We start from the raw sequence: 18,852 nt of genomic DNA, 5'->3' as shown, positions 1-18,852 counted from the left end.
TTGGCACGTTGGCAGCTCCATTAGCTGTTTGTACGTTTGAAGACTTTAGCCCCTTATTTTCTGAAGAGTACCAATGTCACTGTATACTACTAACATACTTACATACTTTAGATAGTATTGATATTAGATAGTATTGATACACTGTATCATACAGTTCCTATTAGACTTGCACTAACCCTGCATGTATTACCAGGCACTGTAATATGTAACACAGGCACATTGTTGTACGTCCATATAGTATGTATGGAAAAACAGGAAAGGAAGAGATACAAAAACAAATAATTATATATTTATGGTATATAAGTAAACAAAACACCCAAACCAATAAATTATAAAAATGATTCATCAAATACAAGATCCACTTCTTCAGCTTTTCCTTGTACAGCTTTGTGCGATGTCATAATAGTATTGTACACTTTATTAAAAGTATTTTCTTTTCTCCATCATTTTCCTTAATTTAATGTTATACAACTTCTCTGTTGTTGTTGTTTTTCTCTTCAGTGAAGTTTTGTTTATATGGACATGAGAAGATGCTGCCTACATTCAGTGGTAAGTAAAAGTAGTAAACCACTGTCTGGTGTTATTTGACACACACTGTAGAAGACGCACTCTCAGAGGATTTGTCTGCACAGCTATTATTAAAATACATTGAAAAATAATCTACACTTACCAGCAGTAATGTGTTAATACTGTATATGTCAGCAAGTCAGTTAAGTTAACTCAATAAAATTAACAACAATAAAATTACTGAACACATAGTTTTAAGAAGTAACCTAAGTCCTGACTTCTATGAAAAACAAAAAAACATAATAAATAAATTCAGTCACACTACCTGTGCTGTCATTTCAACATCATCAGTAGAAGATCTACGCCTGCTGCTAGTCCAGTCATTGCGACTTCTTTACAAACAAGCGTTCTTCAAACCCACACGTCTTTGTCAGCATACACCATGTCATATGTCAGCTGAATTTGGGGGAAATGTGTAATGTAGAATATTTCCATGTGAAACATTTCATTCAGTGTTAAAATCAAACTCATATTCATTGATCAAATATATGATGTTTACATCAAGCAAAAAATCATTGTTTTTATTTTATTTTATCGTCATCCAATACACTTTTCTTCAATTAGATGATTTTGTTAGACTGTGTGGGATAAGGTCGTTTTCCAACCTTACAAATGAAATAAACAGTAAATCCCACTTTTGCTCAATTCAGAAAACCCAGAATCAGACTCAGGAGGTTTACTGATACAATGTTACTCAACATCCAACATTCAGTTTAACTCAAAATTAATGCAGTTTATACGGCACAGAATTGTGTAACGGATTCCAGGTAGTTGTTTGTTTTACACACAGTAACGAAAAACTATGCAAGCTAATGAATAAGTAATAAATAATCAGCTAACAAAAAAACAACATCTTCTTGTGGTGCGGAGACTGAGCTGAGTAGTCTCGTGGCCTGAGGAAAGAACCTGCTCTGTAGTCTGGTCGTACAGCGCCATCTTTTCCCACACAGCAGCAGGATGAACAGGCTCTTAATATCTTTATCCTTATATAAGATGTATTTATGACTTAAGGTAGCTGACATTCATGAATTTTAAAATGTACACAGATACTACTATGTAACTGACATCACCTGTTTGAACGTGAAGGTTTATTGTCACATGTACAATTAAACAGAGTACAACATAAAGTAAAATTCTCAGATGCCTAGCTCTAGAGCAGATAAATAGAAAAAAAGAATATGACCAAACAATCATCCAGTTATCACCTTTGAAATATAGTTTTGGTAATACTTTACACTAGAAACTGACAGACAAAATAAGGAGTACTTTGTGGTTTCTAAACATGGAAACACTACCTTGAAGGTGTGAGTTGTAAGATATGGCCTTAATTTGTTTGCCAGCAATGTTGACATTATATCTGTGTCTTATGCTGCCGAAATATCTACTTAAGTTAGCATGCTAACCAGCTAGCCTGGCCCATCCTGTCTCGTAATAGCACTTCGTACCTTTGTACCTCTGTAGGTGATAGACAGTAGTTTCAGCTGGGAGATGTGAGCTGCAAGTTTGCAAGGATTCACAAGTTCTCCTTGGGTTTAGCCTAATAAATAAACAAAACCAACCCACAAAATGTCAAGAAACTAAATATTCTGACACCTGTTTTCCTTACTAAACAGAAAAATATAACCGTACACCTTCTGAAATTCCTCTTTTCACAACTATGATAAGTTCAACTGTCTTGTCAACTCATCTTCGTTCAAACAAGACATTAACAAAATAAAACTCAGTGAAACCGTCTTGGTGTATCTCTCTACAATCACCTCTAGTTTGGTCCAAATATTACATCAAATATAAAATATTCCAGCTTTACACTCCAGTTTCACCTGCTGCTGATATCCAACCCCTCTGCTTCTTCACCTCTTCCCGGTCTCCACCTGCCAGGTCTTCTGGACCCCGGAGTCACAGTGCTCATCTGAGCTGCTGGAAATCATTTCGTTATCATCATTATCTAATATATCCTCAGTCGCCAAACTGGCCTCTGCCACTCTTATCCCCATTGAGCCCTCTGAGCCCCATTGCCTGCAGTGACTTGCTGTGTGATTTGAGGCTGCGGTCACAGCATGATCCAGTCAGCTATGGAGCCAATAGCTCAATGGCTAACTGAGCTAACAGTAGCTATACCTACAGCCAAAGATAACTGAAGCAAACAGCATAGTGAGCAGCGGTTTGTGGTTACTCTGGTGATATGCTGCCCTCTATAGTTTCGGAGCTAGCTTCGAATTCTGGAAATATTTTACAACTTGCCCCTTTAACTACATCTAACCTTAACTGTAACCTGTAGTACGTGAGGAAGTGAACAAATATTTAGCAAGGTGTTTGGTGTAGTATCTCTTGCAGTATTACATTTCCTATTCAGTTCATCAAGCATGTTATTTTCCATCCCCCCTGCTTTCCTTGGTGAAGCTTTATTGTGTTCATGTACTCTGACACATAGCAGAGGCCCATGACTCACAAACATGTAGAAAAAAGTAAAATTAGTCTAGAGTCATATAACTCTTCCCTTAACCTCTTCCTCCTACCTCTTCCTCCTTCCTCCCTTCTTATCATCATTTCTTATTTTCCCCACCCCTCTCTGCCTCTCTACACCCAGCTCGCTTTGAAGGGAGGAAATCTGCAGTTTTGCACAAGCACCAGCAGATGCAGGCTGGGGATGAAGTGATTCACTGTTTGGAGAGACAGAGAAAGAGAGTGAGAGAGAGAGAGAGAGAGAGAGAGAGAGGGAGAGAGAGAGGTTGAGGAGTTTTACACCTCTGCACCGTTTCCTTTCTCATCAGTTTTTCTGTTGTCAGCGTCTTGATCTGATTTGTGTCGTCTGTTCTCCTCCTCTCTGTCTCTCTATCCGTCTTCTCCCTTCACTTGTTGTTCAGTTGTTACTGTGATGGATCTCAGGACTGTTATGATCATCTCGACTTTTTTACTTACTGCTGGTGAGTGCACTTTATTTTTGGAACATATGGAATATTGAAAAATACAACAATCAGGCATGAATTAATGAATTCATTAATTAATTTGGTATGACACTAGCCTTAGCCTAGTGAGATACTGGGACATTCCCAGGCCTGAACTGAACTGAACTGACAAGTCATACAACATTAAAGTGTGAAAGCTACCACTAAGGCAAAAAACACAAAATTATATAAGAAAATACACATATTTTGATACATCTAATACTTCACAAATGAGACAAATATGAGGCAAGACAACACTGAATGATAAAAAATGTAAACATTTTCACATCAAGAGTGTTGATTTTGGGTGAAGACCTTTCCCTTTTGTCAAAATATATGGGCAGACCAGTATCTTTAATCCACATCACCCGGTTGCCAGTTTATGCCAAAATCCTGCTGAATGGCTAATTCCGGGTGCCAACACTAGCCTGAAGCTAGCCTGAAGGCTGCTCGCTAGAGCTGGCTTTTATGTTGATTATGGTATGTGCTACATCTAAATATAATGGGTTTGATTCACATAAGGATTTAAAGAGGTGAAGTCTGCGGCTCACAGTTTAAACTGTATAGAGGGTTATCTCACAAAATTACTACATGAAAGTCAAGCTGAAAAATATGCACTTTCAAATGTTAGCATTCACTGGTAATGCTAGTCATAACACGATAGTATCCTCTTGAACAACATCATTTCCAGATCCATCATGCATGCATGAAGTTAACGTGTGCTTATTGTGCAAACATAATGAGGCTGTTCTTGTGGTTCAGATTTTTCGTCTCTTTCGCGTTGGATATTGTTTCACCTCAGTCTGTTTAAGGCCTCTTGACCTGGTTTAACCTGCAGCTTGTCTGCCAGCATAAAGTTGTACATTCTCCCAAAGTCAGGAGACCTTTCTCATAGTCGACATAAGGCTTTGTCGATCACAAGATGGACCTGATGGCATTAATCATGCCGCCGTTCCATCTAATACCTCAGTATTGTGCTTTCCATGGAGTAGTCTCAGACTTTATGTTAATTAGTCATACTGTTTGCTTCAAATGCTGTGAAGCCAGAAATAAAACTGAGAACATCAAGCACTATTTTGTGTGTGTGCTGTAAAAAAATAAATAGACTAAACTACAATATACAAAATACAATGCCTGCCAGGCTTCCCAGATGTAGCTTATGTATCTTGTCATACTTTAAATAGCAGAGGAATGGTGACCGTGTTTTGCTTTGCATGAAAAACTGCAGGTCCTTCACTCATTCCAATGAGCCCATTGCATTAGCAAAGAGGGATCACACTGCACAATGAGGAATCCAGCAAAAGAAGTTATCCGTCAGTTGTCGCAGTACATTGTCACACTGAGGCGATGCATCACATTTGTACCTGCACCTTTCAACTTGATGGCTTTGTAAAAATTAAAGTTAATTAAAGTAGAGTAAATTATTATGGATTAGTATCATGTGGATAAAATAACTCAGCATGATAACTTTCCACAGAACATAAACCTTTGTGATGGGTTTGAGTGTCCGTTATCGTACTCAAACTCGCCTTCCTGAACTGTATCATCATCTCGCCGTTACCTAAAACAACACCTTCTCACCAATGGCGTTGTGTTTCTCTAGTACGGAGCTGTTTGCTGTCTGAACAGCTGGTAAGGCCTCCTTGTTAGCTGTGGAACCTTAGCAGCTGCTAAACGTGTGGCACTGAATTCATTACTGATTCACCGAGGCAGCTTTACGGTTGAAACAACAAACAACAAAACAAAGATGACTAAGTACTTGGTAGAATCAAATCACGAGTGAGACTATATTACTCTGATAAACAGATTTGCTAATTATTTACAAAGTAAATATTCTTAATATTTATTTTAATGATGATGTTTTTAATTTACTTGTACACATCAGATTTGACTTCCTATAAAGTACTGAGTCCTTATTTTTCACTGTAAATGGAAACCAAACATCGGCCATAAAACAGTTAGAGATAAATCGATTACCGTGGGATAAATCCAGACCAGAAATGTTTAGAACTTTGTTATACCTTTGTCGAAATGCACGACTAAGATCCAGCTCACAGGAATCGAACTCCGAGTGGACTTCACATTCCACTCCAAAATAGTCAAAGATCCATTATACAAAATCCGCCTCCACACTTTGTTAAGATAAAACTAGGAAACTTTTGAAAATAAACTTGAATGTTTTTAAGAATATAAAGAATATTTAATGTTGACAAAGCAGTCTATCTGTTTGTGACCACTGGATTAATTCCATTTAGCTGCTTCAGTTTCAGGGTCCTGGCATTTTTCATGTTGGCACACTTAGTGGGTCGCTTATCTTTATAAAATATAATTAGCTGGGTCTGCGAACTGCAGCTCAGGTGGGAGTGCTGGGAAGCTGGTAAGGGATCATGTCTTTGTCACTTCGCTTGCAACTCCTCTCCTTTTTGTTTTAAATTCATTTTTACATTTGCTAAGTAAAAAAACAATGAATAAATAAGGGAAAGAAAAAATAATCTGAAAATGATTCTGCATTTTTACTTACTAATCCTGCGGTCATTCATGCATCAATACGTGAGAAATGCACACATAGAGTACGTACATATAAGGACCTCATTCGACTCAGCAAATAGGTGAAATAATCAAGTTAAGGATAATATTAACAAAGTTATCTGTTGAATATCAGCATGTTCCTACTTTGTCGAGGACTCCTCTGGATTGGGATGCAGTGACATTACGCTGCTTCCAGAGTGACAAAGTAACATTTACTCAGTTACTGCACTTAATTTCAATTCTGAGATGTACATTACTTGAATATTTTTGTTACACACACACGCACACATATATGTGTCATTTACTTTACGTACTCCAATACATAAGGAAATATTCTACTGCATTCATCTAACTGTTAGTTATTTGCAAATTCATTTAATCAGTTTTACATAGGGTTTATAAGACACGATGCTTATAATATTGTAGATATAATATGAAGTGTGTACACTCTGAATAAAAATCTAAATAAAAGGTGATATTTGCATGCATATTTTATCGCCTTGGGGTGAATTTTGATTTTGCATTTAAGTTTGAAAGATAAAAAGAAGTTTCTGAAAAAGTAAGCCATGCTTTTATGACCTCCCGCCTTGACTACTACAGCTCCCTGTACACAGGAGTCAGTCAGTCTTCACTGTCACATCTGCAGTATGTGCAGAGCGCTGCTGCAAAGTTTTTACCTGGTTTCCGTAAGTGTGAGCTTATTTTCGCTGTACTTGCCTCCCTCTACTGAGTCCCCGTCACTGTAACTATTTGTTTATAAAGCACTTCATGGTCTGACTGCTTCTTATTTATCTGAACTTTTGATTCCCTGCACCGCATCAAAAGCACTCAGATCCTCTGACCAGTTGCTTCTGGTCATCCTAAAGGCTTGGTGAAAGCTTAAGGATGATGGTGCATTCTCAGTTGTGGGCTCAGACAAACTGCCCCATCACTTCAGATCTGCTTTGCCCACCTTGTTTCTTTGGCTTTTGATCATACTTAACATGGAACTGCTTAATGGGCTCTGACACTGATTGCTTTACTCGTTGTTACATGACCCATTGATGTTATCTTGAATCTGTTATGTTGATGTTATCTGCTTGGGTATATGCAGGATTTTTATTGTCTGCTCTGCTCGCCTGTGTAAGCACTTTGGTCAGTTCATGTTGTTTTATATGCTCTATAGAAATAAATTAAACTCAACTTAACTTTAATACTCCAACAGACCCAGTTAATTTAGAACAACAAACACGAGTCTTAATCTGAAAGTTGCAGCAATATGGAGTGATCAAATTATATCTTTTAGATAACTTCTAAATTCTGTATTTTAACTTCTTTTCTACTCAAACATGTCTTTACAAACTGACAACCTGTGAAAATTAATGACATTAATTAACACATAGCTCCAAGTTATTTGGGCAGTACGTTTGATCAAAAACGTAATGCCCAAATAACCATAAACAACATATAGATATTTATATGTATGTATATATATATATATGTATATATATATGACAATACTGAACCTGTTCCCCTATGAACACATTAAATCAAATATGTGCAGACTTTCAACAGGAAGTAGCTCTCAAACAAAACAAAAGTGATTACATATTCAGATTACTAATACAGATTTTGAATCCCCTTACCTGCAACAAACTCTTCATTTTCTGTGCACAGTGCGCAAAGTAATGCATACATGTAGTATTCTCAGTGTGCCTCTATGCAGAGTGCACCCGGACACAGAATATTCTGTTCGGCCGTCGCTCAAATAACAAACAGTGAAAAATTACTAAAATAATTTAAAAATTAACTTAAACATAGGCCTTAAACATCAAGATGGCATTCATTTTGAGCCAATTTGCTTTTATTTTTCAAATAATTCCGTGACCTGAATTTTGATCATAATTGTCAAACAGCCGTCCCACTCAGCTGTTGCTGACCAACCCTCAACCCTGTGTCAATTTTAAATGAGAACAGCACGCCACAAAGGTTCAGTGCCAGTTAACTTCACTGAGCTGCCTCTGTAAAACAAAAACAAAGACTACTTTTAAGACGTATTAGCAAAAATAATTTCTTACCACTCATTCCAGTGATGTACAATGCAAGCTCCCAGTTCTCCCCGTCTTTGCTCTTGAGCAAAACAATTTTGAAAAAAGTTTGCTTAGTGTATTTTTCAAAGTTAAACACAGTGCTGTTTGTTGTCATTCTTACTGACATTTTAAATGTTGGCAGTTGACTAAAAATGGCCAAGGCAAGTTTATTTATGTAGCACCATTCTGACATAAAGCAATTCAAAGAGCGTAAATACATTTAAAAAAAAAAGACATTAAGAAATCTTAAAAACTGTATTTAAAAGACAAACAAAAAAACAAAAAACAAAAAACAGCCCTGCGATTGACTGGCGACCAGTCCAGGGTGAACCCCGCCTCTCGCCCGTAGTCAGCTGGGATAGGCTCCAGCTCCCCCGCGAACCTGACGGATAAGCGGTATAGAAAATGGATGGATGGATAAACAAAAGACAGAAAATTAATTTCTAGTACATGAAACATATTGTGTTATTTTAAGTTATAGTAGCTAACCCCGTGAACTTTTTTTTCCTTTTAACTGAGAGTGGTGTAAAATGTCAGTTGACACACTTTTATTGTTAAATAGTATTCTGCTGCACAATAAGTTTTATTACTTTACTTGTTTACTTTTCTCTGAAGTGTCACAGTATTTCTGCCACCACTGGTTACACCCTTCCTGTGAAATACTTGTTATTTGTAATTATTTGTTCATTTGTTCTGTAATATATAAGAATTGAAGTTTTAATGCTGATATTAAACAAATAAGGTTGTAAACTAAATTGTTAGTTGTTACTTGCATCACAAATCACATTTCCATATAATATCTGGCCGTGCAGACTGTTTCAGTTCTGTTTGCAGAGGCTTTGAAATCAATGCTGCCACCCCAACACAGCGGAGCTGAATTGAAACAGGTTTGCGGTGTTGAAAGCATCAGAAAAGTGACATTTGACAAACTGACTGCTGTGAGAGCTGTGACTGTATTTAGTGAGAACCAGTTTTGGTAGAAAACTAATCTGCATGGCACAATCATTATGATGGGTAAATGCTTTTCTGTCTGTTTTTTTATTTATTCTTTTTGCAGAGCATTTCCTGAACTGTTTGTAGAATGACCTCATGATTTTGTTTGATACAAGTATTCAAAATGTGTTTATTTCTTACTACTACTATTATTATTATTATTATCATTTATCAGCAGGAGCAAAATAAGCATTAATGATGCTGTTTGTTGCCCACTCACCATGACACATTCTTGAGTAAAATAGTGGGTGTGTATTTGTGAAAGAATATTGGTGTGCTTCTCATACACATAACATGCAGTGTACCTTAAGGATCAATTTTTGGACCACTTCCCGTCACATGGGCATATTTTAGGACCTATTATTATTATTGTCATTCTTCCATGTCCTTTATTAGCCATGTGAATGACTGAATGTCAGTGTTTCTGCAACTGAACTGAAGCTGCTCATACTTGTATGGTTGTACTCAGTCAGGCTACGGGCAGCAGTACAGCTGCACAGCTTAGAGTTCAACATAGTATCACAGCAGTTTATGAAGTAGTCATGAAATATATTGTATAGGATCCTTGGACACAAATTTTCAGTTTTCTTTCCGTTGTCAGCACGGCTAATGTCTGAGTCTGCACCACGTTTCAGTGACTGAAACACTACATTTACGAACCGCACTGGAGTCGTGGGGAGGTGGTCCAGGTCTACGGTGTCCTTGCAACATCAAGGAATGAAATCCGGGGTTCACTTCCCATATGTGGTTAGGTTTTATCCAGAGAATCGAAAGAATATATAAAAAAATGATTTCAGTCAAATATTAAAAATAAAACAGTTTGTGAAATGGTGACTTCATTTTCTCTTTTAGGATTCATGTACATGGACACAATTTTCTGTTTTAAATTGTGATGACTGTCACGAAAAAAATAACAGACAATTTGTGTTCATGTACACAAATCCTAAAGATTCAATTTCATCATTATTTGACAAACTGCTGTGATACTGTGTGTTTCCACTACTGAAAGCCCTGCTATGTGACCACAGGACTTTATGGTGCTGTTGCCTTTGGGTTTTCTGTATTCTTCGTCTCATGACTTTTTTATGGTTATTGGAACATTTTTATGCTACGTTTACATATCTGTCTATTCTTTGTGTGCCTTTGTGTCTTTTAAATTCTAAATTGTAAACTCAGTAAACCTTTCATTTTCCTGACCTCTCCTTCTAGCACCTTTTTGAAGAGCCATCTGTTAGTAAAGACAAGTAATTTTTTCCCTCAAATTGCAGGGATGGTAGGAGAATTTTTTTCAGCACCAGTTAAGCGTCTGTCGGTCTTCCTCTCATGCTGCATATGCCCCCCACACCCTCCGCCAAGAAACTAATCTTGCTTGTATGTTGCCTGAATGGACAAACACATGGCGAGAACGTCCCAAAGCACACACATTATCACTCGTAAAGCTTGAGCGCACCATGAATGTTCTCCATACTAACTCATGTTTGTCTTCCAGAATCCACAGAAACATCATCGAAGCCAGACCTCAATGTGACCGCCATCCCTACTCAGACCAACAGCACCAACAAAAACTGTTTGTGCCTTGCTGATGTTCCAGCAACCACTTCTGCCCCCATCGTCAACACCAGTAGCCCTGCACCCACCCTGGGCCTCCTCACAGTCACATGGACGAAAGGATGTGAAGGAGATGTTCGTCTGAACATCTACAGTCCCTCCAGATCCTCCACACCTGTGTGTCACACCGACAACAAAAATGTGTGGAATTTTCTGGGAAATGTGTGTCAGACCAAGACAGGTTGTGAAGGCCCGCCAAATTGGAGGAAAGGCAGAAGAACAGAGAACAGTTTTCACATCGGGGAGAGTGGAGCAGAGATGAAGAGCAGCTGTTTGACGCTGAGGGTCGAATGCACAGGTTGGTTTACTGTCTGTGTGCTGTTGTTTGGAAGTGTCCTCTTGTAGTCTGACATTTTATCTCCAGTAAACATCTTAGAGGCTCACATGAAGCAGCGTATAACCACAGGAGACAAAGACACCCTGATACTGTGAAACACCTCCTACAAACGGTAACATTTAAAAATCTAGTCAGTCTATTTCTATTTGGACATTTTAGACACAACAATACCCGTAGTTATAATAGTTTCAGTATCTGAACTTGAACAATTTGAATGATAATTTCTAAAAATGCATCTGTATTTAATAATGTCCACAAACCATTCATAGTGAATCGTCATTGCAGCATTCTCATACACAAGTGAGGAAGCAGCGAATTTGTTTTAAAATGTAAAAATACAACTAGAAAAAAACATAAAACAACTCCTTACAACGCATCTAGCCCACAAGTCTCCGAAAGTCCCAAGATCCCAAACTGATGTTATTTACACTCTTTTCAAGATTCAATCTCTACTGCAGTGGCTAAGGTAAGATTGTCAGTGCACAGCCCATTTGAAATGGTTGCACAAGCTCAAACGAACGCTCCACGAGACGAGATCAACAAGAACTTGTGATCTCTGCATACCTCAGTGTTAACCCGCTGCCTGGAAACTGGTGTCACGTCATGCAGCCACCCAGACAAGGCGAAGAGAAGATAATGACTCAGTTTTCTTTTCTTTTTTTTTTCCTGATCTGAAGAAGCGGCCAAAATGGCAAAATTCTGATTTAAAGTCCACTGTGATGTGGGGGGACTTGGGAAATGGAATATAATATTCATAGTTATGTTTTCATATGTGCATAATCACCTGAAAATAAGAAGTGTTGCATCACAAAGATGGCTATTTCAGTGTTTTCTGTCAACAGCTGACAGTTAACCAGGACCTGTTTGCACGGTAACCCCGTCAATCAGCAGCAGCGTGACTGATCCTGTCGAGTAGCTGAGTCGAGCCTAATCTGATGAGTATTGTAACTGTGAATAGATCCGCCTCATAAAACTACAGAACAGATATCTGTCTTCTGAACTGCTCACTGCACATTTCCAATAGAAAAACACAGAGTTAGTACTAACTTTAATCCTAACGTTTACCATCTGTGTGTCCCCTCTGATATTAACCTGACTGCTGTAACAACCTAACACCGATGATCCGAAGCATTATATGGCAATTATGAGCTAAAAGCCTCATAATTACAAGAGATGTTCATGTCTGAAGGTGTCTAGAGGGCTCCGTTCCTTTCACTGGTGAATACAACATAGCTTTTGACTTCTACCTTTTCCAAAATCTCCATTTTTCATCTGAAAATACGGGCCTGGTTTCACCACACGGCATATAAATAACTTGCCAATGTCTTAAGTGATGTTACAATGCATTTTTTGCTTTTGTCATGTAATGCTATCCATATTAATCTTTTTCTGGCTTTAATGTCATAAAAAAAGTCTGGTGAGATTGTATAAAGAGCAGGAAAGTCCACAGATGGATGGTGGACGGATTAAACAAACTCAGGACTTTCTCCTGAGTTGTAAATGTTGACCTGTTAACTTAACGTTAACGTTCTCAGCTCACATCACATGTGTACTATTGTAGTATTCACACAGTGTTGAAGACTGAGGGATTTGAAGAAATGAGTATTTCCTGTATATTATGATGGAACAGTCCATTAATTTGGGGTTCATTAGTTCATGTGGAGAACAGTGAGCATAAAATAATAAAGCCGCATCATTTTTTGATCAAACAGGCTTTCTTCGTTCCTCAGCTAAGCCAGGCAGGTTAGATAGAAAACAAAGAATGCTTTTGCATGGCCCTTTTAGGTTAGGAGTTCGTTACCGGATGAACACCCACGTGTGTGTGTGTGTGTGTGTGTGTGTGTGTGTGTGTGTGTGTGTGTGTGTGTGTTTCCAGTCCGTCCAGATACACAGGGGCAGCTGCAGGCCTACAAAGTGGTGACAGCTTTACTCTGCTGTGTACTGCTGATCCTGTTACTGATTCGCTTCACCAGACCCACCGTCAAAGTCCTGCAGAAGAGATGTGAGTACACAAACACAAGCCTTATTGCTGACTTGCATACATGATGCATGATCACACTCATGTTTTACTCACACATCTGCATGCCTCCAAGTTTTTACAGAAACACCTGCATTCTCGCACGCCACATGAATGCACACACATATACGTATTTTTTAGATTAAGACTCATCATATTACAGGTTACGTCCAAGAAAGACTGTTGTCTGAAATCAAAAGGATTCTGTCAGACTGACACAAAGACTATGTGCTTCTGAAGCGCCCTCATTTGAAGAAAGGGTTCTTCAAGGGCTCTTTGTAAAACTAAGACTTCCTTTCATCCAAAGAAAGCTTTTTGGAAGAAAGAGTTCTTTAAGGTCAAATATTCAAGTATTTACTCACATTTCAAATAGCATTTTTATATTTTTATATTATATTGGTGTTAGGGTTGGCATGGTTTCTGGTTAAGCTGGTACAGTCCTGTGTATGAACTTAATTCAGTTTGATTTAACATGAACTGACCAGAATTTGTCAACACAACAATTTACAAAGAGACAAAGAAACAGCTCCAGGTGATGTCAACCTTTTAATGACATTCATCACAGTGGACGCCTGAACAAAAATGGAAAATAGACTGAAGCTGGCCCTAAGATATGTAACATGTTAGTACTTTTACTGCTGTTTCTTCAGTGTAGAAGAGAAGAGAAGAGAATGGAGCAGAACACAATAGAACACAATAGAATCAAGCACAGTGGAACCACATAGAATAAAATAAAGCACAGTAGGACCAATGTGAATAGAATCAAACAGAATCAAACAAAATAAAACACAAAGAACAGAATGCAGTACAACTGAATAAAATTGAGCACAGAAGAACAGAATAGAATAGTGTTCATTAGAATAGAGCACAGTAAAATAGAACAGAACAGAGCACAATAGACTAATATGGAACAGAACAGAAAAGAACAGAACAGAATAGAACAGAATGGAGTGCAGTTAAATAGAACACACAGTGCAAAGAGCACAGAAGAACAGATTAGATTAGGTGGCTATAGAGCACAGGAAAAAGAAATAAAATAATAGAATAGTTAACTTAATAGATACTTCACTGTCTTTTTCCAGATGGTAGTAGGGTGAATAGATAGATCATAGAACAGCTGATGGTTGGATGGCTTGTTGTCTGTGAATCTACACACACACACACACACACACACACACACACACACACACACACACACACACACACACACACATACATGTGGACACAGATTACAGATTTGATTGTCAGATTACAGATTATGTTCAAGAAAGTCTTTGTCTTACATACAAATGATTCCGACACAATAGAATAGAATAGAATAGAATAGAAGATGGACAGAGAGCTGAGCAGAAGAGACAGACCACAGACACAGCTGATATTGTGTGGAGGGGTCCAATAGTCAGTCACCTCTGAACTGGGTGAAGTGACCCTTTAAATGAAATGAATGATATTATTCACAAACTGGCGTACACACTGTCTACAGGAAGAAACTGTTGAAGAAGAGCACACATTCACAGCAAGTCACTGCAGTACAAAATACACCAGGCCACTGCATTTATCACACAAAGAGAGCCCCCTGGAGTTCATTACTAATGACTACAACTTTCAGAGTCAGAGACAATCAGGCTTACAGTTTTCTGAATTATCCCTGCAGTGTTTACTTGAATGCACACTCAGCGGTTTGATTGCTGTGTTGTTGGTTTTCAGTATCAGACAGAAGGCAGAATCGATGGATTGGACCCACACAGAGTCACAGTGGTGAGTCTCTCTCTCTCTCTCTCCAGTACCAATATAGATATGTGTACACACACTGTCTTAAAGAAGAAAGCGGTGATTTAAACCAGAAATCTCTCTTGTGTCATAGAGTATTTTCCAAAAACTATGCAGAAGGCATCATTGAGGCAGACTGTTGCACTGTAGAGAAGACGCAGTATTTTGACTCCATCAAATGTACAGTCCTCAACACAATGCAGTATTTCCTCTTGCTTGCATGGAGTTTGCTGAATCGACCAGCTGTTTTAAAAAAATGAAACTCTGCTTTTGAGAGGCGTTTATAAAGACTTAAGTATTTAACAGGAACCAGTGGGCTTTGATCTGAGGGCAGACAGACACACATCACAATGATTAACTGAGTCCTGTTTGTCTCTCGGCTGTTTCTGTCTCTGTCTTAGTGTCGTATCATCGAGGAAAAGCTGCAGTAAAAAACAACGACAGAGAGACAAGACTGTCCTACCCTGGTAACACACACACACACACACACACACACACAGACATAGTTTTAAACCAACCCTACAGCCATATAGTTTGCTCACTGCTCCTCCAGCAGTCATTCTATCGGTTTAAATCTGGCTGCTCTTCCTGTGTTTTCTCAAAGCAGCTCTGGAACGACTGGCAGTGAGTGACAGCAGAGAGCCTTCATCCAACCGGAACAGTGATTACAACTTCTGACATGCCTCTTCATCCTCATCCTCATCCTCACCATCATCTATACATGCGTTAACATTATGTTTACAATCATTTGTGATCTTTTCTAGATTGTATCTTTGTGCACAAATACATCTTCAGTTTGTTGCTTACCAAGACATTATTCATGATTATGGAAAAGTGATCATTCATCTTTTGATACACCTGCATCTGCCACAACACATACTGAAAATTCAGTCAAACCAATATGTATTATTTATAGCCATGTAAATAGTGGAAAGTATTGTATCAATTGAGCTCTTGTTTTATAAATGAACATTGAAAATGACACCATAACCTTAACTAATTCTACCCCTTATGAGACCCCTTGTGTTAAAATATGATATTTTAATGGAACATTACACTGTTTTGGGAAACACACTGTTTAACCATTCCTGTACATTGTGTTGTTAAATTCCATTCTCAGCAGTTAGCATTGGAGCTATGTCTTAAATAAGAACCACAGGGGGCAATGACTCTATGTGGCATCCAGCAAATCCGATTGATGGTTGCTGCCATTTTGGAGCTTCGCTCAGTGACTCTCATATGGTGATTTGTTTGCTAACAAGCACCCACATGTCAATAATACAGCTTTGGAGTTGGTAGAAGGTGTATATATATATATAATTTTTTTTATTTTTTTTTACGTTAGCTAAGCTTACAGTATTCTCATGGTTCAGAACTGCTCTATTTGGAAAGCATCATGAGATACCTTTTGTTGTGATTTAGCACTGCATATATAAATTAAATTGAACTGAATTGCTTAGTGAGGCTAAACACATTCAGGACCTACAATGCTAGATAAACAGCAATAAAGCTGAGAAACTCACAAATGATGACAGCAAGAGTAGTTTCCAAAATTTTGGAATGTTCCTTTTATAAAACAATAAAATCACGAAAACTTTAGTTTATTCGATTTCATCTGAATCACCGAATTATAATAATAGTAATATAACAAATTTTATTTTTTTTTGTTTGTGACTTCTGATGAGCATTGCAAACTGTTTATATTCAATAAAAATGATCTAAGTTGTATTTGACCTGATTTGTTGCCTTTGAAGGAGATGAATGGAAAATGTTGTAGATTTTGAAGAAGACAGAGAGGAGGAGGAGAGACAGTGAAAGACGAAGGTGGTTACTAAGTGCAGAGATGTGGTTTCCTCTGCCGTTGACACCAACTTCCTGTTAATGTTATTTCTGTCGTAACCTGTATATCTTTCCCCCTCTCACTCAGTCATCTTCTCTCTTTCTCTTCCTTGTTGTCTTCTCATGTTTCTTTCAGTCACCCCTCATTTGTATTTGTTTCTTTGTCTGCTTTTGTTCTTTTCTTCCTCCCACTTTCTCTTTTTGTCTCCTGCGTGGTGAAGTCAGGGTTGAGGTTTATTGTTCATTCATCTGTTCATCATCACACAACATCTCAACAAACACTGTTTGGATTTCAACAAAACACTGGGGAAAACTACATCTAAACAGTTATTTTGTTATTGAGCCCATACAGTAATATCCTATATACTGACTGATTGATTGACCTCACCCTATCCTTGCTTGTGAACGACTGAGCCTTTCATAGCGACTCTTCATACTAATCCCTGTTACCAATTAACCAGCACCTCCAGGCCTTCAATGGCTGTGTGAAATTGCTAGATGTTTTACATGTCAAATTCTTCTCAGATTCTCTGAGATGACATTGTAGATGGCTTATGGAGGTAAAATGAGCATTCCGTTAATGGGCAACTGCTCTGGGGTCAGTCCTGCAGTCTGCGCGCCAACTGCACAATCCCTCAAAACCTACAACACCTGTCACATTGTGTTGTGTTGCATTTTACTGTGACCAGTGCAATAACTATGTTCAGTCAACATCTTGATGTGACACACCTGACGAGTGGTTGGATTATCTTGATAGAAGTAGAAGTGCTCACTAAGATGGATTTTTAACAAAGTTGGACTTAAAATCTGAGAGAAATAATTCTCTTATATGCATAAAAAGTCCCAAATCTTTTGATTCAACTTGTGAAAAATGGGAGCACAGACAGTGGTGCTGCTTGTATATTGCGCTGATTGGAAGTGAGGAGTGCTGACAAAGTTCAAATAACTTCTTGTGAAAGTGAAAGGTGTTGCTTGTGGCAATGAACCCACAGAGGTTTTATGGACAACAACTTCACTGTTCTGATTCAGTCTCATGGCTCTCATCAAGCTTGTTTCCACCAACAGCAGGCAGATGTTTTCAGTGAGGGAGCTCCTCTGTAGCCTATGCTTTTATCTTAGCTGCAGACAGCAGACAGACATAGTTAGAGATTAGTTGATGACCACAGTTGAGCATTTTGTACCCAAAGAGACTGATATTTTTCACAGGGTCAAACTCGTGCTCATAAGTGTCAGTGTTTATAATTGCATATGAAACCATGTCTCGGGTCTCCGCAGATGGCGTGCGAGCAACAAACATGCAGAGAGGAGTCTATGCTCATCGCGCTGTACATTGTAATATTCTCCGAAACGCCAGAGAGAAGCCATTATCCGACATGGCTATACTTGCTGCCCTGGAGTATGTAGCTGATTATTTCTGAGGAAGAATTTAGTTACTTAGGGCTACTAAAACCAAAGGTAACATTTTTCTCTTTGGTTTCAGTCTTTCTTTCTTTCTTTCTAACTGTTTGTCTATATCTGTAAATATATATATATATATATATATATATATATATATATATATACATCAATCACTTCATATTAAGTATTATTTGATGCACTAACTGCCTGTGTAAAGTGATTTCTTTTTGGTGAAATATAGCACACACAAATAAAAATAAGTTTTATTTACACTTTTTGTATTGTTTTCATGTATCTCAAAGTTAAAAGAAATGTACAAAAGAGCAGCTGTCTCTGTCATATGCACGCACACAAACATACAAAATCTTTTATTTGCAAACACCAATGTAAGATAAGGTCAACCCCTGAATTTCCATGATCCCTGATCTAATGAAAAGCTCAGCACATGCAATTGGTGTCTATCTCACAGCAATTCAAAAGTGCAAGACTGACTTTATGCAGCAGTTTGCTACTTTTTTGGACAACTTTCCCAAAGTTCTCCCTGTTGTCCTCCCTCCCATCTGTTTTTGTGCATGGCTGTGGTGTTGTGTGTCTTTAGGCAGAGCTGGATGGGACTGACCTTCTTTCATTTGTCTGTTCTCCTGCACACCTGTTACCAATTCTCTGCAATCAACTCCACCGCTGGCCAGCAGTACTTCTGGTTCTTTCTTGACTTCTCTGCTGGACCGCACAGTCTTCTATGGTGGTATACGCTTCTGGCTCTCTTTGACTCTTGCTTGG

General features: G+C 38.2%; 1 protein-coding gene across 2 annotated transcripts; it reads left to right on the top strand.

Moving 5' to 3' along the window:
• Nucleotides 1-3,111: 3,111 nt before the first annotated feature.
• Nucleotides 3,112-16,563, top strand: LOC124065199. Of its 2 annotated transcripts, none has more exons than XM_046400380.1 (6): nt 3,112-3,491; nt 10,593-11,009; nt 12,925-13,050; nt 14,773-14,823; nt 15,237-15,302; nt 15,440-16,563. In XM_046400380.1, the coding sequence occupies exons 1-6, from the start codon at nt 3,443-3,445 to the stop codon at nt 15,511-15,513; spliced, it is 783 nt and encodes a 260-aa protein (XP_046256336.1). In that variant the 5' UTR covers nt 3,112-3,442; the 3' UTR covers nt 15,514-16,563. The 2 variants fall into 2 exon arrangements, with proteins under 2 accessions (XP_046256336.1, XP_046256345.1); XM_046400389.1 differs by having other exon boundaries at nt 3,116-3,491; nt 15,443-16,563.
• Nucleotides 16,564-18,852: the final 2,289 nt, after the last annotated feature.

The sequence above is a fragment of the Scatophagus argus genome, chromosome 2, assembly GCF_020382885.2.
Source record: "Scatophagus argus isolate fScaArg1 chromosome 2, fScaArg1.pri, whole genome shotgun sequence".
Taxonomy (NCBI): Eukaryota; Metazoa; Chordata; class Actinopteri; family Scatophagidae; genus Scatophagus; species Scatophagus argus.
The sequence above is the reverse complement of the archived record's forward strand: the minus strand, read 5'-3'. Positions and strand labels throughout refer to the sequence as shown.